Here is a 25605-nt window from a genome sequence, read left to right as displayed (position 1 = left end):
TCTGGTTTAGGAATCAAAGTAATACTGGCTTCATAGAATGAGTCTGGAAGTTTTCCTTCCCTTTCTATTTCTTGGAATAGCTTGAGAAGGATAGGTATTATCTCTGCTTTAAACGTCTGGTAGAACTCCCCTGGGAAGCCATCTGGTCCTGGACTCTTATTTGTTGGGAGATTTTTGATAACCGATTCAATTTCTTCGCTGGTTATGGGTCTGTTCAAGCTTTCTATTTCCTCCTGATTGAGTTTTGGAAGAGTGTGGGTGTTTAGGAATTTGTCCATTTCTTCAAAGTTGTCCAATTTGTTGGCATATAATTTTTCATAGTATTCCCTGATAATTGTTTGTATCTCTGAGGGATTGGTTGTAATCATTCCATTTTCATTCATGATTTTATCTATTTGGGTCATCTCCCTTTTTTTTTTGAGAAGCCTGGCTAGAGGTTTGTCAATTTTGTTTATTTTTTCAAAAAACCAACTCTTGGTTTCGTTGATCTGCTCTACAGTTTTTTTAGATTCTATATTGTTTATTTCTGCTCTGGTCTTTATGATTTCTCTTCTTCTGCTGGGTTTAGGCTGCCTTTGTTGTTCTGCTTCTATTTCCTTTAGGTGTGCTGTTAGATTTTGTATTTGGGATTTTTCTTGTTTCTTGAGATAGGCCTGGATTGCAATGTATTTTCCTCTCAGGACTGCCTTCGCTGCGTCCCAAAGCGTTTGGATTGTTGTATTTTCATTTTCGTTTGTTTCCATATATTTTTTAATTTCTTCTCTAATTGCCTGGTTGACCCACTCATTCGTTAGTAGGGTGTTCTTTAACCTCCATGCTTTTGGAGGTTTTCCAGACTTTTTCCTGTGGTTGATTTCAAGCTTCATAGCATTGTGGTCTGAAAGTATGCATGGTATGATTTCAATTCTTGTAAACTTATGAAGGGCTGTTTTGTGACCCAGTATATGATCTATCTTGGAGAATGTTCCATGTGCACTCGAGAAGAAAGTATATTCTGTTGCTTTGGGATGCAGAGTTCTAAATAGATCTGTCAAGTCCATCTGATCCAATGTATCATTCAGGGCCCTTGTTTCTTTATTGACTGTGTGTCTAGATGATCTATCCATTTCTGTAAGTGGGGTGTCAAAGTCCCCTGCAATGACCACATTCTTATCAATAAGGTTGCTTATGTTTATGAGTAACTGTTTTATATATCTGGGGGCTCCGGTATTTGGCGCATAGACATTTATAATTGTTAGCTCTTCCTGATGGATAGACCCTGTAATTATTATATAATGCCCTTCTTCATCTCTTGTTACAGCCTTTAATTTAAAGTCTAGTTTGTCTGATATAAGTATGGCTACTCCAGCTTTCTTTTGGCTTCCAGTAGCATGATAAATAGTTCTCCATCCCCTCACTCTCAATCTAAAGGTGTCCTCAGATCTCAAATGAGTCTCTTGTAGACAGCAAATAGATGGGTCTTGTTTTTTTATCCATTCTGATACCCTATGTCTTTTGGTTGGCGCATTTAATCCATTTACATTCAGTGTTATTATAGAAAGATACGGGTTTAGAGTCATTGTGATGTCTGTATGTTTTATGCTTGTAGTGATGTCTCTGGTACTTTGTCTCACAGGATCCCCCTTAGGATCTCTTGTAGGGCTGGTTTCGTGGTGACAAATTCCTTCAGTTTTTGTTTGTTTGGGAAGACCTTTATCTCTCCTTCTATTCTAAATGACAGACTTGCTGGATAAAGGATTCTCGGCTGCATATTTTTTCTGTTTAGCACACTGAAGATATCGTGCCAAGCCTTTCTGGCCTGCCAAGTTTCAAAGGAGAGATCAGTCACGAGTCTTATAGGTCTCCCTTTATATGTGAGGGCACGTTTATCCCTTGCTGCTTTCAGAATTTTCTCTTTATCCTTGTATTTTGCCAGTTTCACTATGATATGTCGTGCAGAAGATCGATTCAAGTTACGTCTGAAGGGAGTTCTCTGTGCCTCTTGGATTTCAGTGCCTTTTTCCTTCCCCATTTCAGGGAAGTTCTCAGCTATAATTTCTTCAAGTACCCCTTCAGCACCTTTCCCTCTCTCTTCCTCCTCTGGGATACCAATTATGCGTATATTATTTCTTTTTAGTGTATCACTTAGTTCTCTAATTTTCCCCTCATACTCCTGGATTTTTTTATCTCTCTTTCTTTCAGCTTCCTCTTTCTCCATAACTTTATCTTCTAGTTCACCTATTCTCTCCTCTGCCTCTTCAATCCGAGCCGTCGTGGTTTCCATTTTGTTTTGCATTTCGTTTAAAGCGTTTTTCAGCTCCTCGTGACTGTTCCTTAGTCCCTTGATCTCTGTAGCAAGAGATTCTCTGCTGTCCTGTATACTGTTTTCAAGCCCAGCGATTAATTTTATGACTATTATTCTAAATTCACTTTCTGTTATATTATTTAAATCCTTTTTGATCAGTTCATTAGCTGTTGTTATTTCCTGGAGATTCTTCGGAGGGGAATTCTTCCGTTTGGTCATTTTGGACAGTCCCTGGAGTGGTGAGGACCTGCAGGGCACTTCGCCCGTGCTGTGGTGTATAACTGGAGTTGGTGGGCGGGGCCGCAGTCCGACCTGATGTCTGCCCCCAGCCCACCGCTGGGGCCACAGTCAGACTGGTGTGTGCCTTCTCTTCCCCTCTCCTAGGGGCGGGATTCACTGTGGGGTGGTGTGGCCCGTCTGGTCTACTTGCACACTGCCAGGCTTGTGGTGCTGGGGAGCTGGCGTATTAGCTGGGGTGGGTAGGCAAGGTGCACGGGGGCGGGAGGGGCAGGCTTAGCTCGCTTCTCCTTAGGTGATCCACTTCAGGAGGGGCCCTGTGGCAGCGGGAGGGAGTCAGATCGGCTGCCGGAGGTTTGGCTCCGCAGAAGCACAGAGTTGGGTGTTTGCGCGGAGCGAGCAAGTTCCCTGGCAGGAACTGCTTCTCTTTGGGATTTTGGCTGGGGGATGGGCGGGGGAGATGGCGCTGGCGAGCGCCTTTGTTCCCCGCCAAGCTGAGCTCTGCCGTCCGGGGGCTCAGCAGCTCTCCCTCCCTTTGTCCTCCAGCCTTCCCGCTTTCTGAGCAGAGCTGTTAACTTGTGACCTCCCAGACGCTAAGTCACGCTTGCTGTCGGAACACAGTCCGTCCGGCCCCTCCGCTTTTGCCAGCCCGACTCGGGGGCTCAGCTTGGCCGGCGAGCCGCCCCTCCGCCCCGGCTCCCTCCCGCCAGTCCGTGGAGCGCGCACCGCCTCGCCGCCCTTCCTACCCTCTTCCGTGGGCCTCTCGTCTGCGCTTGGCTCCGGAGACTCCGTTCTGCTAATCCTCTGGCGGTTTTCTGGGTTCTTTAGGCAGGTGTAGGTGGAATCTAAGTGATCAGCAGGACGCGCGGTGAGCCCAGCGTCCTCCTACGCCGCCATCTTCTGGAACTCCTCTCAGCTTTTTTCTTTCTTATCCACCCAAACCTTTCAAGGGCTTTTCTTGTATTTTTGTCCTATATTCTTAGACATACTTGAGATATGTTCTACTGCAATACCCAGGAAATATGATATCTTCATCAGCTAGCATGGTGGTTTGGCCAGAATGCTAAGAAGGACCTATTTCCTGATTTTGCAAATCTTGCTTTTCCAATATAGGATCTTTCATGTATACTTCCCTGATCTTTAGCCTGTCCGATGAGAGTATGTATTTATATCAGTGATTCCAGAGTGTACCTTTGTAATCTTGGGATCATTTCCACACCACACACAGACTGAGAGGTGAGCTAAGCATGAGCAGACTGCCGACAATAAAGAAAAGGCCAAGATGACACCAATAAGAGAAACCTCACAGCACACTGGGATGCTGGGTCACAGCAGGGACTGCGGTCCACATGCCACCTTCACAATCTGACAGGCTTAGGGTGCAACACCACAATTAAAAATCATACTGATTCTGAAGGGGAAGAAAAGTGGGAAGGAAGAAGTGTTGCTGAGTGTAGGAAGAAGGAAGAGCCTCTATGAAAACCTCCTGATCTGGAAACACACGTCTCTGTAGGGTTTCTGTTCTGTAATGTGCCAATCACAAAAATAATAATCAAGTAGGGCAGGTTCTACGTCACCCCCATCTTCTCTCCATCCTGCATCCCACCCGTCAGCCCTTTACCTGAGCCAAAGCTGGAATGCACTGGAAACGTGATCTCCTGGAAGCCGCCGTGGGTACTGTGACTGTTTTCAGAAAAAGTGGCCACCATTCTTTTCTAGAGCCCAGCGTTCGTTCCGTTCCTTCACTGCTTTGTTCCCATTATTAAACTGTGGCTGGTCACATAGCCCTGGATGACTTTTATCTCTTCTCTTTCGGAACGTACTTTCTGGTAGGGTATTTTGGGTTGTGGAAGTCACCTTGAGCTTCTTAGAGAAGAAGACTGCATGTCGAGAGGGTGTATTATGAATTCACCAGCGTTCATTTTTTCATGCTTTCAAGGTGAGAGCTGCAACCCACGCAGGTATTTAGCAAGTTAAATTGGAGAAATGGATGGCAGGTTGCCAGGGAAGCAGCCTATGATTATGATGCAGGGGTGTGTCCCCCTGGGCCCAGAGCATAGGAAGCTGATCCTGATATGATGCAGGGCCTGTCCTTCCTGGGCCCATAACGAGGGGCCGTGGCTGATTATAGTCCAAGGGCACAACTTTACCTGGACCCATCACCAGGGGCTGTGGCTGATTATAATCCAAGGGCACGTCTTCCCCTGGACCCATCACCAGGGGTGGTAGGTCCTGATTATAATCCAAGGGCACAACTTCCACTAGACCCACCTCCAGGGGTGGTAATTCCTGTGATAATCCGGGGGCACATCTTCACATTGGCCCATCACCTGGGGCAGTAGCTGATTATAATCCAAGTGCACATCTCCATCTAGACACATCACCAGGGCTGTCGCTCCTGATTATAATCCAAGGGCACATCTTCTTCTGGCCCATCTCTGGGCAGTACTACCTCCTGATTATAATCCGAGGGCACCTCTCTGTCTAGACACATCACCAGGGGCTGTCGCTCCTGATTATAATCCAAGGGCACATCTTCTTCTGGCCCGTCTCTGGTCAGTAGTAGCTCCTGATTAGAATCCAAGGGCACATCTCCGTCTGGACACATCACCAGGGGCTGTTGCTCCCGATTATACTCCAAGGGCACATCTTCTGGCCCATCTTCTGGGCAGTAGTAGCTCCTGATTATAGTCCAAGGGCACATCTCCATCTAGACACATCACCAGCGGCTGTCGCTCCCGATTATAATCCAAGGACCCATCTTCTCGTGGCCCATCTTGTGGGCAGTTTTAGCTCCTGATTAGAATCCAAGGGCACCTCTCCGTCTAGACACATCACCAGGGGCTGTTGCTCCCGATTATAATCCAAGGACACATCTTCTCGTGGCCCATCTTGTGGGACTAGGAGCTCCTTTATAATCCAAGCGCTATCTTCTTCTGGCCCATCTCTGGGCAGTAGTAGCTCCTGACTATAATCCAAGGGCACATCTCCGCCTGGATACATCACCAGGGGCTGTTGCTCCCGATTATAATCCAAGGACACATCTCCATCTAGACACATCACCAGCGGCTGTCGCTCCCGATTATAATCCAAGGGCACATCTTGTCCTGGCCCATCTGGTGGGGACTAGTAGCTCCTTTATGTAATCCAAGGGCCCATCTTCTTCTGGCCCATCTCTGGGCAGTAGCAGCTCCTGATTATAATCTGAGGGCACATCTCCGTCTAGACACATCACCAGGGGCTGTCACTTCCGATTATAATCCAAGGGCACATCTTGTCCTGGCCCATCTCGTGGGGACTAGTAGCTCCTTTTTATAATCCAAAGGGATATCTTTGCCTGGACTCATCACCAGGGGCCATAGCTACTGAAATAATACAAGGGCCCATCTTGCCTGGGACCATCAGCAGGAGCAGTATCTCCTGATTATGATCCAAAGGCACATCTCTGCCTGGTCACTTCAACTGGGGCAGTATGTCCTGATTTTAGTCCAAGGGCACATCTTTGCCTGGTCCCATCAACTGGGGCAACATCTCCCCATTATATTACAATGGTACATCTTAACCAGGCCCCTCACCAAGGGTGGTAATTCCTGTTTATAATCCAAGGACACATCTTCACCTGGACCTGTCACCTGGGCCATACGTCTTGATTATGATCCAAAGGCACATCTTTTTCGGGTCCCATTACCTGGTACAGTTGCTGATTATAATCAAAGGGCACACATCTTCACCTGGGCCCATCACTGGGGCTGTCGCTCCTGATTTTGATCCCAGGGCACATCTTCATTTGAGCCCATCACCTGAGCCAGTAACCCACAGTGGTGTTGCAGGGCCGTGTCCTTGCCTGGGTCCATCACCAAGGGAAACTCCCCCTGATTATGATGCAGTGGTGTGTGTACTGTGGCCAGTCACCAGGGTAATTGTGATGCACGGGTGTATCTTTCCCTGTGCCCATCACCAGGGTAACCAGCCCCTCATTGTGATGTGTGGTGCGTCTTTCCCTGTGCCCACCCAGCTATGTGGAGGATGTGGCTAAATCCTGTGTCTTGAACACACAGGCAGAATGGACCTGAATCTTTCTTGCATCAGCAGACTCCAATGTTCAATTTGAAAGGAAGTCTCTCTCCCGGAAGAGGTGGGCCATGAATGTCCCCAGCAGGAAATACTTTTGAGCAGTAAGTTTTGTAGGCTTTTTGTAGGCATTTTCTAAATAACTTAATAGCGAAATAAATGTAAACCATCGATTAGTCAGGGGCTTAATTTTTTTATGACAAAAGAGCTCTTTTAAATTGTAAAAAATTTAAGAAATAAATACGTACATGGTTCATCTATTGTATGTTTTCTGTGGGTTGTTGGTTCCTTACGTTCTGTTTTCAGCAAATTCCTTCATGCATGGAATCTTCTAGATCCGTGAAATAATTTGGCACAATTTAGCAAGCGAAACTTGGCTGAGAAGACCTGTAACGGAAAGCAGGCACCTTTTATGGTATGGAATCCTTCAGAAGGTCTTTCTGTTGTTCTGATCTTTCACCAGCTCTGAGATTTCCCAAGTAAAGCCCAGGGCATGGCCTCTGGGCCAGACAAGGGGAGTATGACAGGGCCATACGCAGGCACCGTGGTCAGCCCCGCAATGCTCCCTCGCACGTGGGCTCCTCAAAAGTGCCAGCCCCATGCTCCTCTGGGCCTTCTGCCCCCACTGCACTGAGCTGCTGGCATTACATCTCTTTCCTCCTTGTTCCTTAGGACATTGCCCAGAGGGACAGAGCAGAATGATGAGGTAGAAGCCTGGTCCACTGGCCAGGCAACAATGGTGTGGTGCCCAGGGCTCCTTCCCAGGGAGAGGTGGCTGAGGGAGGGGGAGCCAGCAGGTGTGTCCTCTGAGGTGGGTGTGTGTTTGGGGGCGGGGAGGTGTCGGTCCCTGGTCTCCCATTGGGTTCCTCACATGTTCCGGGGACTCAGGCCCCTGCGGGAAAGCATTTCCACTGTGGAGTACCGTTCCAGCATGTAGACTGGGGATCACCTGTGAGGACGTCCCCGCAGAAGCAGCCGGTCCTCTCTAGGGCCGAGAACTTAGACCGGCTCGTCTCCGTCTCTGCTCAGCATCACAGAGAAACGCACCTGAGCCATGATGCGGGCACGCCTGACCACTGTGTGGGTCCTCGTTCCGTGTCTGCACAAGTCCTTCCTCCTTGTCCGCCAGGCTGTCTCCTCCTGTGTCTTTATGTCCCTTACTACTTTTGTTTTCCTCCTTTCCGTCCTTGTGTGTTTTCCCCACACCCTCAGTCGCCCGAGGCTGTTAGCAGGCCTGTCCACAGCCTCCCTCCTTTTCTGCACATGCTTTCCGCCATTGAGCTGGGCCACAAGGCACTGTCTCTTCCCATCCTCCTATACGTTTCCTTTTTCTTCGCTTAACCCTCAAAGGCATGTAGTGCTGTGTGAGTGCTCAGGGACGTAAAGGAAAGTTCTCCTTCCCCCTGGGGTATGCAGTCAATTTAGGGGACGTGCGGATCCATGCAAGAGAAAACCCATGGTAGCATACAATTTCACATCAAGAGGAAATTCAGGATGGGTATGGACAAAAATAAGGCAGATTATTATTTTTTTTTTTAATTTTTTTTTTAACGTTTATTTTATTTTTGAGACAGAGAGAGACAGAGCATGAACGGGGGAGGGCCAGAGAGAGAGGGAGACACCGAATCTGAAACAGGCTCCAGGCTCTGAGCTGTTAGCACAGAGCCCGACACGGGGCTCGAACTCACGGACCGCGAGATGATGACCTGAGCCGAAGTCGGACGCTTAACCGACTGAGCCACCCAGGCGCCCCAAGGCAGATTATTCTTGAAGCAGTGGCAACTTTGTGGCAGGCCCTTGAACTTGAGGTCGACTGAGGAGACCATAGAAGATATGGGTGGGTGAGGGGGGAGGGCATGGCCCTAAATAGGCACAGCTTTCCCCTCGGTTACTTCGGGTCCTTGGCCCCTTAATTGCTCATGTGTTTGCTGCTTCTGAGAGTGGGGAACCGCTGGGATTTTTGAAGAAGAGTAGTGCTGGAGTGAAACCACGCTGTGGGGGGGGGGGGGGTAAAAGGGGTTCTTCTGGGTTTATGGGACATGATGAAGAGGGCAGGGGAGAGGTGTGCTGGAGCGGGACTGGGGTGGAACGACTTGACCTAAGATGGACTCAGAAGGTCTGAGTGGACCACAGTCCCATGCAGGATGACAGTGTCCCATGATGCACAAGTGACAAGACTCTTGGGTTACTCCAGCAGATAACATGTGAGAACAGACGGACACTCCCAGGATAGTTGTGCACATACGAAAACTTACCACTCTGCGAATAAGAAGACAGGCAGAAGTAGGAACCTGTCCCTTCATCATAACAAGCCACAATCAGAATGTCATGCCTTTTGATGTTTTTTTTTTTGTAATTCTAAAAATTACACTTGCTTCATATGATACAAAAGGGTAGAAATTAGAAGCCCCTTAACTCCTACTCCATGGTGATGACCATTCCTTACTCCTTAGTTACCTATTAGGGTGTGTCCTTCCAGGCCTTAGGATGCCTTTTTGTTTGTGTGTAGACACACACACACACGCACGCACACACAACACACACTCACACTCACTCACATCCACCTTAAAGGAATATGGTAATTCATGAAGAGCATATACGGGATCTGTGTGTCTCCCTCGGACCAGAGCCTGGGAAGCCCCAGAACACGCTCCGTCTGTCGTGTCCCGATGTAAGCCGTGTGGGTCGCGGCTGGTTGGCGGCCAAGCCCCTCCTCCTGGTCAGCCTTGATTACAGTGGTATCCACCGCTGAGCCTCGAGGACAGGCCAGTGTCAGGGCCTCCGTGTTTGCTCAGCTGTGGGTATGTGTCGGCGTCCGGGCCCCTGTACCGTCTGCACTTCACACGCAGTGGCATCGGGGCCCGCAGGATTGAAGTTACTTGCGCAAAGACTGTGGAGGTTGGTGTTCCACCCTTGCACGGAGTCCGGCACATGGAGCTCCCGACCATGGCCCTGTGCTCCCCGATGTCGTGGCCGTGGCCTCACATCGAGGGAGCCGGCTGTCGTGCAATGCAGCGAGAAGGTGACACCCTGTGGTGCTCTGTCCTCCTTCAGTTGTGCACAAGCCACGTAGAGAAGTCCTACCTGTCAGGGCTTTGGCCTTCAAAGTCTACGCTTCTGGCAGCAGCTTGAGTTGGCGGGCGCTTAGCTGATTCTCCACTGCCAGACCAGCTTTCCACGGTAAGCTGGGAGTCCGCGAATTTTCACTAGGCTCAGTGCATTCGTTGAGGGAAAAATGAAGTGATTTGCCGTGTGCCATTCGTTGAGCATTGCACAATTAAAGGACATACGTTTCAAGTGACAGGAAAATCACAAGCTGACAACCATGATAATCCATCCACCTTATCCGGTGCTGCCTTTCTGTGTAAGAAATACAATTAGGCACATATCCACGGAAATGTATGCTTGGCAGGGGTTGGGGACCACCCCTACAATCAGACTCTTTGCTGCTCAGATACAAGTAGCAAACGTTTCATGTTCTTATCCGCACCCCCCCCCCCCCCACTGCCTTTTTAAAAAATATCAGGTTATTTGATATTGTATACAGACATAAGTCCTTTTTTGGGATTTAAAATTTCGATGTTCAGACACTGCTAATTGCATTCATTATTATTTCCTGAATTGTAAAGGAGATATTCTAAATTGAACAAAATGACATCCATGTCTTTTTTTTGGAGATCCTAGATATTACATGCCTGTGGACATCAGTGTTTTTCTCAAATTGTAAAGCCTTACAGATTCTGTTTTTACACGTGTTGGTTGTTTTTCCGTGGATTTTCCAGTGTGAGGAAGGATAACATAATGGACAAAAGAAATCCCCTGGGGGAAGGGGGTGCCTGCAGCATGGGTCAAGAGCTTTGAGGTTGCATGGCAACGTTCAGGCCGTGTTAGGAGCCCATGCTCTCCACACAGGTGCAAAGTCGGGTGTGGGTGGTGGGAGGCGTCGTACTGATGAGCGGCCAGGTCCACAAGGCCGACTGGTTTGCCCTTACTTCTACAGCTCCATTATAGCAGACTGGACCCATGGGGATGCCATGGACAGACGCACGGAATGGGAGGCATTATCGTTTTACGGTTTTTGTTTCAGAAACACAGTACACAACAGGCAGAATATTTCCACTGGGCCTTGATGATTGTTTTCCAATGTTTCTTGACAATATAAAAAATTATATTTCTTGCTTAAAGATTGAAAACAGCTCTTCTTAGCAGTAAAAGGTAGAAGCAAACCAAGTGTCCGTTGATTGAGTGGGTAAGGAATATGTTGTTTATACAGGGATCTATGTATAGTGATGTATATAGCATTCACTCTTTTTAAAAAAATTTTTTTTAATGTTTTTATTTATTAATTTATTTATTATTTTATTTATTTGTTTATTTTTTATTTTTATTTATTTATTTTATTAATTAATTTATTTATTTATGTATTAATGTATTTATTTATTTTTGAGACAGAGAGAGACAGAGCATGAGCGGGGGAGGGGCAGAGAGAGAGGGAGACAGAATCCGAAGCAGGCTTCTGACTCTGAGCTGTCAGCACAGAGCCCGACGCCGGGGCTCGAACTCACGGACTGTGAGATCATGACCTGAGCTGAAGTCAGACACTTAACCGACTGAGCCACCCAGGCGCCCGTAGCATTCACTCTTAAAAAAGGCAGGACGTGTGGCACCTGTGACCACATGGGTGAGCCTTGAGGGCGTGACGCTGAATGAAATGAGCCGGTCACAAATGGACAAATATGCATCCAGTCATAGGAGGCACGTGAAGTCAGACCCTCCGTGGAGACAGAAAGGAGGATGGTGGAGAGTCACGGAGTTCCTTGGGCCGGAGGAATGGGGAGTTAGTGTTTAATGGAGACAGCGTTTCATTTCTGGAAGGTGAAGCTTCTGGAATGAGATCATGATGACAGCAACAGTCTGAACGTATTCAATGCCATTGCACCAGACATTGAAATACATGGTTGATTTCATGTGACGTGTATTTTACCACAATGCAGAAAAATTATATGTTTTTTCTAAAATGCCAGAAGCCTTGCAAGGATGATAGAGTTGTCTTTTGGTAAAATTCCTGGACAGATGAGGTAGAAAGCAGCGGTAACCATATACTACAGTAGATGTTGATGTGAATGTCGCAGAGAGTCTCCGCGTCATGGGCGCGTTCAGATGAATCTCGAACATGGCACCACTGGGCACTTCTTTCCCGACTCACTCGTTGAAGGGGGCACCTGTCAGTGACTGGTCCCCGCATCACCTTCTGTACCCAGTGCCTTTCTCTGTGTCTCCAGCAGACTAGACCCAGGGACACGGCAAATCACTTCATTTTTCCCTCACTCAGCGATTCCTCCGAGCACAGACTAGAACAGCAACAAGTTTACATTTGAATCTTGTGTCGAATCAGGGGGCTGAGCCACAGGTTCAGAGATTCTGTGATGTGGGCCGTGGGAACCTTGTGTCGTATGAGTGGGGGTGAGCCACAGGTTCACTGATTCTGTGACATGGGCCGTGTGAGGATCTTGTGATGTGTGAGTGGGGCTGAGCCACAGGTTCAGACATGTAGAGTGAACAGGGAGCTCCTTGCCACTGGACTCGGGTCGTCGCCACACGAGTGTCATCGAGACCATCAGTTATGGCGGCACGTCTTGAGTGAACTAAATGCACTGTTTTAGATTTGGTTTTATCATGTTCGTAGCCCTTCCTTGTGTAAGTGAAGTTAGAATTTTATCTTATTCAGGTCAATAATAGAGATGAGGATTCCGTGAGGTGTCAGCATTTGTTGTGACATTTTTCTCTTGGGCTATAAGAAAAGGCTATTTAAATAGCTCTTTTCTGGGGCACCTGGGTGGCTCAGTCGGTTAAGCATCCGACTTCGGCTCAGGTCATCATCTCACGGTCCGTGAGTTCAAGCCCCACGTCGGGCTCTGCGCTGACAGCTCAGAGCCTGGAGCCTGTTTCAGATTCTGTGTCTCCCTCTCTCTCTGCTCCTCCCCTGTTCATGCTCTCTGTCTCAAAAATAAATAAATGTTAAAAAAAAAAAAATTAAAAAAAAAAACAAAAAAAAATAAATAGCTCTTTTGTATATTGGTATTGTTGTGACAGATCAGAAGCAGCAACCTTAAACGTGTCTTCTAGTAAATAAACACTTTAAGCAACTTACACTAAGTGAACAAAGGCACAGAATGAGATTTTTCCCCAGAATCTTCAATGTTTTGAAACGCAGTTGTCCCGTGAACAGCACAGCTCCACTTAGACCCAGGTTTCTTTCTGTAAGTACAGTGTGGCACTGTAAATGTGATCTTTATTATTTACTTAATCACATTGGCTTTTCTCTAGCCTACTTTATTGTACCAATACAGCATGTAATATCTATGACATACAAACCATGTGTTGATCGACTCTTTGTAGTTAATTTCAGGGAGAGTCAAAGTTAAGCGTGCGTTTTTAACGGTGTGAGGCTCAGCATCCCCACCCCCGTGTTGTTGAAGGGTGCCCGGTCGTGGGTCAGTTTCTTCCAGTATTAAAACAAATGTAAGAAAACATCCACGTTCAGTATGCTTTTTCAAAAAGAGTGACCCAGGGGCGCCTCGGTGGCTCAGTCGGTTCAGCATCTTACTCTTGATTTCAGCTTAGGTCGTGATCACGGTTTGTGAGTTTGAGCCCCATGTATGGCTCTGTGCTGACAGCATGGATGGAGACTGCTCGCGATTCTCTTCTCCCTCTCTCTCTCTGCCCATCCCTTGTTGCTACCCTCTCTCAGAAGAAATAATAAACTTAAAAAAATAACTAAAGATAAAAGAGTGTCCCAGTCTTTCCGCGATCTTTCTGGGGAAGCCTGTGGAATCCGTGGAAAGCTAGAGGCCCAAGGACCTCCAGAATAGACTGCCACCACACGTTTCCCTGTGTCCTCCATTCACCTCTCACGGCTGTGACCACACGTGTCGAAGAGTCTCTATGAAGATCCCTGTCGTTGCCTCTGTGTGGAAGGGGCTCCTGAGGACAAAGTCTTTCTAACAGAGTCCCCTAAGACGCTTAACGACCGACCGCCCTGTGCCGTTTGGTTTTCACATCGAACTCACACTTGGCCCGCTTGCTCTGCCATTGTCCCTTATGCAACACAGAACAATGTCCTTTACTCCGTTTCGGAAGCACAGATCGGTGATTCTGAGTTTTCCAGGTGACCTAGAAGTTACCAAGAGCAGTGTTTGTCGCATGGGCCGGAAGAGAAGACTGTGTCGAGGCCCGGTGGGGCTTGGGGCTGGCCTCAAGGGCAGAGGGCGAGATCTCTGGAACAGAGGCCTTCCAGTATCGAAACGCAGTGGCCTTGTGAGTTGATGGTTTAGATGCAGGAGAGTGCATGTGATCAAAATGTCGGTTATTACCTGACTTACGTTTTCTGAATGCCCCACGTTTCAGAAAAGAATGTGCAACTTCCAACTCAGATACCCTCTGGGTTGTATGAACTTTAATCAACTTATTTTCTTGGTCTGTGCACAGCCTATGCAAACGGCAGTTTAATATGGAGATTTTAAGCTTGTCGGTACAGCAGAGTGATTTAATTTTAATATACACAATTTTTGCCCATGAGGTATTTCTGCAGACTAAATTTCATAAGATGAAGCAAATGTTTTGCAGATTTAAAAGCTCTGCCCCTTTCTGGTTGCATTGAAATGTTAGACCTCTGATTCATAAAGTATTCTCTGTGCGGTAAATGGTCCAGTATCCGTAGCGACATTTAACTGCATAGTACAGGAATTGAATGTTAAGTTATTTATAAACATTACTATACCTGTATGGTAAATATTTTCCCATTCGATATCACATTTTATTTTACAGTGTATAAAATACGTAGATACTATCAATATTTAAACTCTCCACACTGTTTTGACATTTTGCTCTGATAATGCTCCAGTAATTTGAGCATAATTAGCAAATAGCTAAATGCATGATGGAAGAAGGCCTTGGAATTGTGGATTCATTTTCTAGAATGGTAACTCCCTGGTGAGGCCCCTTGAAGAATCCCGATACCTCCAGGTAGCATCCCTGTGTGAGGCAGGGGACCCAGATCCCAGTGCCTGGCTAACTTCCTTCACTGCGAAATTTATCTCTTACTTGTCTTTCGTCTCAACCGTTTGTTCCTCTTGTGCGTGCATCTGACCTCTTTGCTGTCTAGCAGAGGTCGGCAAACTGTGTCTGCGTTTTTGGCTTTGCAGACCCCACGCGCTGTTTGTCTCTACTCCTCAGCTCTGCCTTTTGAGCCGAAAGCAGCCACGGCCAGCAGGGATGTGAACAGGCGTGGCTGTGCTCCCACAAAGATTTCTGAGTGGACACCAACATTGGAATCTCCAATCCTTGTCACGTGTCCCAGAACATTCTTCTTTTGACTCTTTTCCTGTTTAAAAATAAGCGGCAGGCTGCATGCACATTTCACGGCGGGTGGACTAAAACACAGGGCACAAAGCACCGCAGGGTGCATTGAAATCCTGGGTGCAAGGTAGCTGGACCCCTGGACCTGGTGTCCCATTTTGTGCGTCCAGAGTGCCGTCCTCCCCTACCCTGGGCAGAACACGCGACTGTGTGTCTATGAAAGCAGAGAGGCTTCAGCTGGGGAATGATGAAGCACGTGGGGGGGCGGAGCACGGAGAACACTGGCGAGGAGCAGAACATCTGCCCTCCGAGGCCCCTTCCCCTCAACGACCAGCAGGAGCTGGAACATTCTTCCCTGGGGTCCTGAGTCCCCTCCTGACAAAATTGCAGTCCCCGACACTGCAAGGCACCAAGGTAAAGGCTTGCTGCTGCTGATGGTGTCCACCTGACACGTACCCAGGCTGGCACTGGTGGAGGGTCCCTCCTGCCTCTTCCTGCTTCTGGGGCCCCAGGTGCCCCTGGGCTTGTGGCCCTGCCCCTCCCGTGTCTGCCTCCCTCTTCCCGTGGCCGCCTTCCCCACGTTTCTGTGTCTTATAAGGACGCCCGTCAGTGGACCTGCGGCTCATCCTGTAAATCCAAGATGACTTCACCCCAAACCCTTAATCAGTTACACCTGCAAACACCCTGTTTCCAAATAAGGTCACATTCTGAGGTGCCAGGAGGACATGACTTTGGGGGAGGACACTCTTCAACTCGGTACGCCCCACAGCCCTGACTGGGAGTCCTCTGTGTAGGCCTCGTCGGCTGGTGGGCTTTATTGTGGGGTGACAAGGCTGTAAATGTGACGCGGGGGAGCCCTGTTGCTTTGGGTCACCTGGGAATGCGCATCCGAGCCATACCACGGACGGAACTGACCTCCCCTGGCCAGCTGACTCAAGGAAGGACGCTATCTACCTCATGGTCTCATAGAACCCCAGTTGCCTCCCAAAGGCTCTGTCTCCAGCATCACCCCGTTGGGGGGGTTGGGCTTTAACATGGGAATTCGGGGGGGGGCCTCCATTCACTGCAAAACAGTGACTTTATCTTGCCTGGAACTGAGTCGTGAACATACCCAATGCCATCACATTTCCTACGTGAGCCCCTCTCAGACGGGACATAGGCCCTGCAGGAGCCGGAAAGCTGGGATTGAAACCTGGGCAGCGTGACCTCGAACGACGGTGCAGTTACGGAAAAGTGGATGAAGCGGACATGACATGCTGTCGTCATCACCCTGTTCTTTGCTGGCGTGCAGATCCCTCTCTGGGCCAGCGGAACACGGCTCCATTGGCTCTCACTGCTCACCAGACCCGCAGGCCTGCTGTGACGCTGGACGCATAGGAAGAGCCCAGCTTACCCCCAGAAGCTGGACTTTGCAAGACACCGCCTCTCCTGCTAAGGCAGGGCTCCTCGGCCTCAGCGGTGCTGACCTCTGGGCGTGTGTCCAGAGGTGGGAGTCCCGTGCACTGTTCCACGTTGACCGGCGTCCCTGGTCTCCGCCCACCGGGGGCCAGTAGAACTTCCTTCCTCAGTTGTGACAACCAAACACCCGTCTCCGTGACCAAAGGCCCCTCAGCAGGGGTGCGAGCAAAAGTGCCCCCACTCCGGAACCGGCGCCTTGCGCTGGGCACTAGGTGAGGCAATCGGTGTCAGGTGCGCCCAAATATGGCATGGGGCCGATGGAAATTCCAGGCTCCTGAGCTGTGTTCAGAGTGAAGCATCCCTTGGAAGGAGAGCCCTTCCCGGAATTGTCATCACCCGAAAGCGGCCTGTCCCTCAAATCCTGCATCCTGGCCCGAGGGCAGAAGGTGCGGTCATCTCCGTCACCGTCCCCATACTTAGGACAGAAGGAGTTGGAATCCACCCGTGGGAGGGCCGTGCGCGCAGTGTGAGTCACCACTGGTTCGTCTCCCCTGGGGCTGTGAACACACAGCCTGTGGGTGTTCGTCACGAGGCTTGGACTAGAAAAATCAGTCAGGTTAGAGTCCAGGCAGTGCCGAATGTCTCCTGGGAGTGAGGACAGGTGTCAGAGACCCCCCTGGAGAACCACTGCCCCACCGTCTCCGGGGACCTTCCACGCCTCCCTGCTGTTGACCCCTGGAGGGGGGGACGGGTTGACCCCTAGAGGCGCGGGGGGCGGGGAGGGGGCTGCCTCTTGCTACCTCTTTGGAGTTGGTGGCTGGAGGAGGGGCCTCTGCTACTGAAATAGACAGCAACTGGGAACGTCTCTGTTCCTTTGTTTTCTTTCCTTGAGCTTTCTTTTTTTTTTTTTTTTTTTTTAAATTTTTTTTCAACGTTTTTTATTTATTTTTGGGACAGAGAGAGACAGAGCATGAACGGGGGAGGGGCAGAGAGAGAGGGAGACACAGAATCGGAAACAGGCTCCAGGCTCCGAGCCATCGGCCCAGAGCCTGACGCGGGGCTCGAACTCACGGACCGCGAGATCGTGACCTGGCTGAAGTCGGACGCTCGACCGACTGCGCCACCCAGGCGCCCCTCCTTGAGCTTTCTACTTGACCGGTAACAATTTCTGGAGTATCCCCGCCTGCACATTTTTTCGCTTTCACGATTGTGAATTTCGCCTCTTCTCAGGGTCAGGTCCCCAGTTTCTGGCCTCCTACACTGCCTGTGCCACCCTGGGTCCGTGTATTAGCTTCCTGCAGGTACTGTAGAAAATGACCATCAACTTGGTGGCTTACAACAACAGAAATTTGCATTCCCACAGTGCGGGAGACTGAGAAATCCAGAATCAGGTCTTCGCGGGACCATAGGCTCTCCTGAGGCTTAGGGGAGGATCCTTCCTTGTTTCTGGGGACTCCAGGCATTGATGGGCTTGTGGCTGAGTCCCGCCAATCCCTCCATGTGTCTACACACAGCCTTGTCCCTGTCTCTTCTCTTCTCTTATGGGGACACAGTTGCTATGATCTGAATGTTTGTGCCCCCTACAAAATTCATAGATTGCATTCCTCAGTCCCCCAGTATATAGGTATTAGGAGGTAGGGCTGTCACAAAGTGGTCAGGTTGGGAGGGTGGAGCCCTCACCAATGGGATTAGTGCCTTTATAAAAGAGACCCCATAAAGCTACCTCACTCCTTCTACCTTGTGAAGACACAGTGACAAGCTGATTGTCTGTGGACCAAGAAGGCCTCACCAGCTATGGAGTCAGTCTAGCTTCTTCCTCTGTCCTGACGCCCAGCCTCTGGAAGTCTGAGAAATAAATGTGTGTTTATAACCACCCAGTCTGGGCTCGTGTTGTTGCAGCCCAAACAGACTAAAACAGTAGCTACTGGATGTATCCGGGATGATCTTATTCTCAACATCCTTCATCATCTCTGCGAAGATCGTTTGTTTTCAAACAAGGTCACGGGACCTGGGGTTAAGACTTGGACATATCTTTTTGGGGACCAGCAGTCGAGCCACTGTACTCAATCCCATGCCTTTATATCTGTAACATCAAGGTGTTAGCCTGCTTGCCTTCCAGGTGATTGTGAAAGCCACCTTCTGGGAGAGCCCTTTACACATGGGCAGGTCGGGGTGAGCAGGGGCCATGCCCTGCCAACAGAATACACGTTTGGAAGGTCTAGGCTGGGCATAATCCTGCACCGTGTCTCTGTTCCCAGGACAGGGTTGGGGTCTGCTTTGCTTATGGGTAGCTACCTGGCGTTCATCAACAGGGCATATGGCCTGGCCCCAGTGGCACATGCCATCATCTTCCTAGGTGTTCTTCTAGACAAATCTAGACTTAGTGCCCACTCCACAGTTCCTAATGGCGTGCAAATTTTTGTAGAGTCTTGTCTCCCCCACGTGGTTAACTTCTCACTGGAGGTGTTTGTGTTTAGCGTGAAGTGCTTCGCACAAGGCCCAAGCTGGTAGTAGGGTGTCCGTGGATATATCTCAGTGAATTCCAAAGAAATTCTTTAAAGCGCTCGTGTCAGCTCTCAATCTTTTCTACATTTTTCCTTTTCCAAATCCATTTTAATGGCAGCATCCGTGTTTTCTCTCATCGATCTTGGGTCTTTAGGATGAAGTTTTAGGGAAGCGTCCTTCCTATCAAGACTGCTGATAATTCACATTTCTTACTTCTTCCTGTGTAGATTAATCCTTTGAGAGCTGATTCTTCGCAGCAATAGTTATCTTTCTGCCTTTCCCTTAAACCGACTTAAGCACACCATGGGCCAGAAGCTGTTAGCTGGATTTCATTTATATACTTAATTAACCAGCTTCTCTGCAGGACAGAACTCCATTTACATTTTTAGTCTTTGACTTCTCGGGGGCAGTGACTGAATAAGAGAAACTTGGCATCCAGTGGTTAAAGGCTACAAAAGTTTTTTTAAGGAGTCAGCCAATTATATACCCAGAGAGATTTGAATTTCTTTCTTTCTTAGTGACTGTGTCCCAGACTTTAGGTGATGGTGATGATGATGACAGTAGCCAGCATTTATTTGGGGACTTCCTGTAAGGCTTGTCAAGTTGTCACCCCACTGATTTTACGTGTGTGACTCCCCGTGTGCACGCCTGTACAGCAGCTGCACAGGGAGAGCACATCATTGCTGTTTGAGAGGTGACAACATTGAACAGGAGGAGGACACATGTTTGTGTGATGTCCCACCCGGAGGGCTGTGGTCTCTTCCCTTCACCCTCTTCTCAGCCACTTTCAAGGAGCTCACTGTGCTGTGGCTCATTTAAAAAAAATTTTTTTTAATATTTATTTATTTTTGAGAGAGAGACAGAGTTCGAGCAGGGGAGGGGCAGAGAGAGAGGGAGACACAGAATCTGGGGCAGGCTCCAGGCTCCAAGCTGTCAGCACAGAGCCCGACGTGGGGCTCGAACTCAAGCACGGCAAGATCATGACTGAGCCATCCAGGCGCCCCTGGCAGTTTTATTTTTAAGATTAACAATACTCACCTTCAATTACTATATCCAAAGTTTTGTAATTGGCCATGTTTTTATCATGAGGATTCTTTTGTGCCATCCATCAGTTAAGTAAATGTTTTTAATTGAAATTTAGCTAATAGATTTAATCCATGATATTAATCAGTAGTTGTTACAAACTGGGTGAGTGTTTAGGCATCTTTATACTTTCAACTAATGTATTCTAACTGCGTAGACACTATAAAAAAGACTTGAACACTGGTTGAAACCGTTTTTAAGTGTGAAGGTGTTATAACAGATGTATGGATGTGTATTTTTCTTATCTGGCTATTGTCCGTTCTGGTATCAGAGAAGTACTTGGTCTCATGACATGAGTTGGGACCTGTTCCCTCCTATTTTCTGAAAAGTTTGTTCAGAATTGGTATTATTTCTTTCTCAAGTGTTTGGTAAGTTCACCAACGAGGCCATTCAATCCTAGATACAGGAAGGTTTTTAACTATGAATTCTCTACTACGAATTGGACTGTTCAGGTTATTACTGGCTTCTTGAGTGACCTTTTTATCTTTGAAAAAATCTTTCTATTTCATCTTAAGTTATTAAATGCATTGGCACAAAGTTGCTCGTGATAGTATTTGTTAAGACTTTTAATGACTTTAAGGATCTGTGATGATGTCCTCTGATTACTGGAACTGGTAAATTTGGATCTTCCTTCTTTTTGCTTGATTAGTTTGGCTAACAATCGGCCAATTACATTGAACTTTTTTAAGATGCAGCTTTTGGTTTAAGGGATTATCTATCTGTATTCTCTTTTATGCTGTTTCATTGCCTCTCTCTCTCTCTCTCTCTCTCTCTTTTTTTTTTTTTTTTTTTTGTTTGCTTTAACTTGACTTTGCCCTTTCCTTCACTTTCTTGGGGTAAAAGCTTTAATCATTGGTCTTCATTCTTCCAGTTTTTTAGAGGACTGATTTGAGACCATCTTCTTCTGTAATACAAACATCTAGTGCCATAAGTTTTTTTCTAAACACTGTTTTAGCCACATCCACAGAATTTTAACATGCTATCTTTTTGTTCTCTACAAAATATTGTCTAATTTCCCTTTTTGACTTCATCTTTGACTCATGTCTTGCATAGAAATGTGTTATTTAATATCCATTTTTTAATTTTCCATATACCTTTCAGTTATCAATGCCTATTTTAATTCTTTTATGGTCAGAGAACATATTTTGTTTGATTTCAATCATTTTAAAATGTTTTAGAATTTTTTATAGTTCATGGATTCATGTTCTATCTTGTTGAGTGTTCCACATGTCCTTGAAAATAATTTGTATTCTGCTGTCTTGGGTGATGCGTTATGTAAATGTCAATTCAGTTAAGTTTGCTTGATAATGTTTTTGAAGTCTGCTGTATCCTTACTTTCTATTTGTTCCATCAGTTGCTGACAGAGGAATTTGAAACTTGAGTTTGTTTCTCCATTCAGTTCTATTAGTTTTTGCCTTATGTGTTTTGAAGCTCTGTTATTTGATGCATATACATTTGGAATTCTGTCTTGTTGATGAATTGACCTACTTGTCATTATGACATGTCCCTAGTTATCTCTGAGAACCGTCATTCACTGTTCTAAAGTGCACTTGTTTGCTATTAATGTAGCTACCCAATCTTTTGATTAGTAGTTACATAATACATGGGTTTTTTTTTTTTTTTTAATTTTTTTTTTCAACGTTTTTTATTTATTTTTGGGACAGAGAGAGACAGAGCATGAACGGGGGAGGGGCAGAGAGAGAGGGAGACACAGAATCGGAAACAGGCTCCAGGCTCCGAGCCATCAGCCCAGAGCCTGACGCGGGGCTCGAACTCACGGACCGCGAGATCGTGACCTGGCTGAAGTCGAACGCTTAACCGACTGCGCCACCCAGGCGCCCCCATAATACATGGGTTTTAATCCATTTATTTTTAACCTGTCTGAATATAATTAAAGTAAGTTTTCTGCAGATAGTATGTAACTGCATATCACTTTTGTTTTTGTGTTATTTTTTTTCCGTTCTAACTTGGGCATATGTATAATGTTTATACACCTTCTATAAGGTCATGATCTGCTAATTCCTTCATCTCAAACATTTCTCTGTCCATTTCTATTCATTGCTTTTTTTCTCCTGGCCATACACTGTGTGTGCTTTTGTATAGGCATGGTAACTTTTTTTTTTTTTTTTTTTTTTTGGGGGGGAGAGCACAAGCAGGGGAGGGGCAGAGAGAGGGGGACATAGGATCTGAAGTGGGCTCTGCACTGACAGGCTGATAGTAGCCAGCCTGATGTGGGTCTCGAACTCATGACCGCAAGATCATGACGTGAGCTGCAGTCTGACTGAGCCACCCAGGCGTTCCAAGGCATGGTACCATCTCGATTGGATGTCAGACGTTATGAATGTCACATCCAGTGGAGTGCTGGATTTTGCTTTCTTTTTCAAAAAGTTTTAACATTGTCCTCGCACAGAGTTAAGACCCACACCTTCCTTTGAACATCTCAGAACTGTTTCTCTTAAGGGTCAGGCACTTGACAGTATTTGTTGCTTTTGTGAACAGCTTTAGGTGTTTGAACAAAATAACCGTGTCCATCTTTTCTGTTACAACTAAGAAAGTAGGAACATGGCCTCATGCAGTTACCGACATAGTAATGATTACACAATTTAAAAATATTATATTAGGGGTGCTCGGTTGGCTCCTTGGGTTAAGTGTCCGGCTCTTGATTTCGGCTCAGGTCATGATCTCCTGGGTTGTGGGTTCAAGCTCCATGTCGGACTCTGCACTGACGACACAGAGCCTGCCTGGGACTCTCTCTCTCCCTGTCTCTCTGTCCCTCCCGTACTTGCGATCTCTCTCAAAATAGACATTAAGGTAAAACACAATGAAATAAAAATCATTGTGGGTGATTAGTGCTGTGTGTGGATTTAGACGTTACTGTCATAATCAAAATGGGTTTAAGGCGGAAAGGTACTGTTGTGGTTGACAGGTTTCTGATACGCGCCCTTTGTCCACTGGCTGTGTGCACGGCGATATGCCCCTACATGTTCCCTGTATGTGTGCACAGCGGTGTTACCGTGCTCATTCCCTTCCCCATGTCTGTGTCCAGTGGTATCACCTTACGCGTCCTCTGTTCCGTGTCTGTGCGCAGCGACATCTCCCTCCGCGTCCCCTGCCCTGTGTCTGTGCGCAGTAGCATCTCCGGCCACGACCCCCGCCCCGTGTCTGTGTGCAGCGACATCTCCCTCCGCGTCCCCTGCCCCGTGTCTGTGCGCAGCGACACCTCCCTCTGCGTCCCCTGCCCCGTGTCTGTGCGCAGCGACATCTCCCTCCGCGACCCCCGCCACATGTTTGTGCCCTGCGGCATCGCCATATGCGTCCCCCGTGTCTGTGCGCAGCGGCATCTCCCTCCGCGTCCCCTGCCTCATGTCTGTGCGCAGCGACACCTCTCTCCGCGTCCCCTGCCCCGTGTCTGTGCGCAGCGCATCTGCCTCCGCGACCCCCGCCACGTGTTTGTGCCCTGCGGCATCGCCATATGCGTCCCCCGTGTCTGTGCGCAGCGGCATCTCCCTCCGCGTCCCCTGCCCCGTGTCTGTGCGCAGCGACATCTCCCTCTGCGACCCCTGCCACGTGTTTGTGCCCTGTGGCATCGCCATATGCGTCCCCCGTGTCTGTGCGCAGCGGCATCTCCCTCCGCGTCCCCTGCCCCGTGTCTGTGCGCAGCGACATCTCCCTCTGCGACCCCTGCCACGTGTTTGTGCCCTGTGGCATCGCCATATGCGTCCCCCGTGTCTGTGCGCAGCGGCATCTCCCTCCGCGACCCCTGCCACGTGTCTGCGCGCTGCGGCCTTACCGTATGCGCCCCCCGTGTCATCTCCCTCCGCGACCCCTGCCACGTGTTTGTGTGCAGAGACATCTCCCCCCGCAACCCCTCACGTGTCTGTGCGCAGTTGCGTCTCCCTCCGCGTCCCATGTCTGTGCGCGGCGGCATCTCCCTCCGCGACCCCCGTACTCCTCGCAGTTAGCGTGGCGAGTAGTGCTTTCACGTGCCCTGCTGCTGGTCTTGCTCAGCCGCGTTAAACACAGTCTGGTGTCTGCGCTGCTCTTCACCGGCTGCTGCTGCAGCTTCCCACCGGCTCTCGTCTATGCGCGGGACCTGTGCTCCAAGGCCCTTCCTGCTCTCCCCTCCCCAGCAATGTGAGGAGAGATTGAATTGCTTTCAGTGGAATAGGGGCTTTTGGCAGAACACGCGAGCAGCACAATCATTGCCTATTCATCGCGAAAGGAAAGGAGAGGGAACGGAACCTGGGCCGCCAAGCAGGGACACCTCCCTGGGCTCACCCCGCGTGCTTTCCACGTTTCCACAAAAGCGGAAGCAGAGTTTGTTTCCGCTAAAATTGCCTGTGTTACTCTGGGAAATGCTATCGGGAAGCCCTGAACCGTGCTTGAGTTTTGTTTTGAGTAGCTCAGGGCCTCTAAGCACCCGCCCCGTCCAGTCGGTGTCACGTGAGCTCCCTCCCGAGAAGAGGCAGCGGGGACTCGAGGTCGCGGAGCTAGCCCAGGGTCCCGCAGGGCGCCTTCTGGCCCCGGTGCCCCCCACCTCTCTCACGGCTTTCCGCCCTCCTCCCCAGGGGTGGAGAGACTGATTCGCCATCTGCGCCAGCACGGCGTGCCCCTGGCCGTGGCCACCAGCTCCAGCCGCGCATCGTTTGACATGAAGACCGGCAGACACCAGGCGTTCTTCGGCTTGTTTGACCACATCGTGTTGGGGGATGACCCCGAAGTGAACAACGGGAAGCCACATCCCGACATATTTCTAGTCTGTGCCAAGAGGTTTTCCCCTGCTCCGCCCACCCACCAGGTAAGCCCCGCAGAGGGGAGAAACGGGGGTCGCCCAGGCGGGCTCTGGCCGCTACTCTGGCGCCTTGTGGTCACTGTCGGGCGGCCACCCGGGGATGCCCTTGTGCTCGGAGACAAGGGCGGGGGAGGGGCCGGGGCAGAGCACGGCACGTTGTGGGGGAGCGTCTCCCCCCGCGTCACCAGGCCAGTGGTCTGGGACTCGCGCACGCTGCCTTTGAGCGCTTACGTTCTCCGTAACGCTGCAGATGGGCCCTGTGACGAAGGGGCCCTGTGACGATGTGGCCCGACCACGTCCGTATTTGCAGCGAGCGGACTTCAAGGCACATGCTGATTGCAAGGCAAATGTGAATCCTCAAAACTCACCGTTCTCCCCACATGCTTCTCAAGGGATGTTTTGTTATTGCAGAGTTTGTGCTCATAGTGACCTTTGGTTTTATCACAGAGTTTCCAGGCTTCTCTTTCTCTACGGGAAGGGGGCCCTGGTGGAGTGTGGGCTCCAGTGCCCTGTCTCCACCCTGTGTGGACCGCTTTGGTATGCGGGGTGCACAGGCAGACGGAGCAAAAGGTTCGAAGATCAGAACCGACTTCAGAACCAGTGGGTCGTGTTTGTTCAGCTTTGCTTCACTTCTCCCTGCACTCTTACTGTTAGGATGGACAGCTTAGCCCCCGTGGGGGCTTACGCGGATTCCAGAGGAAGAGGGAGATGCTCTTGAGAGGGGGCGGGCTCAGGTCTGACTGTGCGCCTTTGCAGATTCCAGAATGACCAGGAGAGGGTCAGAGAGGGCGGGCTCAGGTCTGACTGTGCGCCCTTGCACATTCCAGAACCACAGGGAGAGGGTCTGAGAGGAGGAGGGCTCAGGGCTGACTGTGCG

At 49.0% G+C, this 25605-nt stretch overlaps 1 protein-coding gene across 5 annotated transcripts in view; it reads left to right on the top strand.

The window, feature by feature from the left end:
* The window catches only part of PUDP (pseudouridine 5'-phosphatase), a 665979-nt gene that overhangs the window by 47372 nt on the left and 593002 nt on the right, over nt 1–25605 (top strand). For all 5 annotated transcript variants that reach the window (XR_009257299.1, XR_009257300.1, XR_009257301.1 and 2 more), the window contains exon 3: nt 24505–24734. Coding sequence is in view for 1 of the 5 variants with exons in the window: in XM_058714426.1 (XP_058570409.1) it covers nt 24505–24734 (230 nt within the window). In the remaining 4 variants the exon portion in view is untranslated. The remainder of the gene's footprint in view (nt 1–24504; nt 24735–25605) is intronic.

The sequence above is a fragment of the Neofelis nebulosa genome, chromosome X (genome assembly GCF_028018385.1).
Source record: "Neofelis nebulosa isolate mNeoNeb1 chromosome X, mNeoNeb1.pri, whole genome shotgun sequence".
NCBI classification, from domain to species: Eukaryota; Metazoa; Chordata; class Mammalia; order Carnivora; family Felidae; genus Neofelis; species Neofelis nebulosa.
Note: the sequence above shows the minus strand (reverse complement) of the source record. Positions and strands in the feature narration are given on the sequence as shown.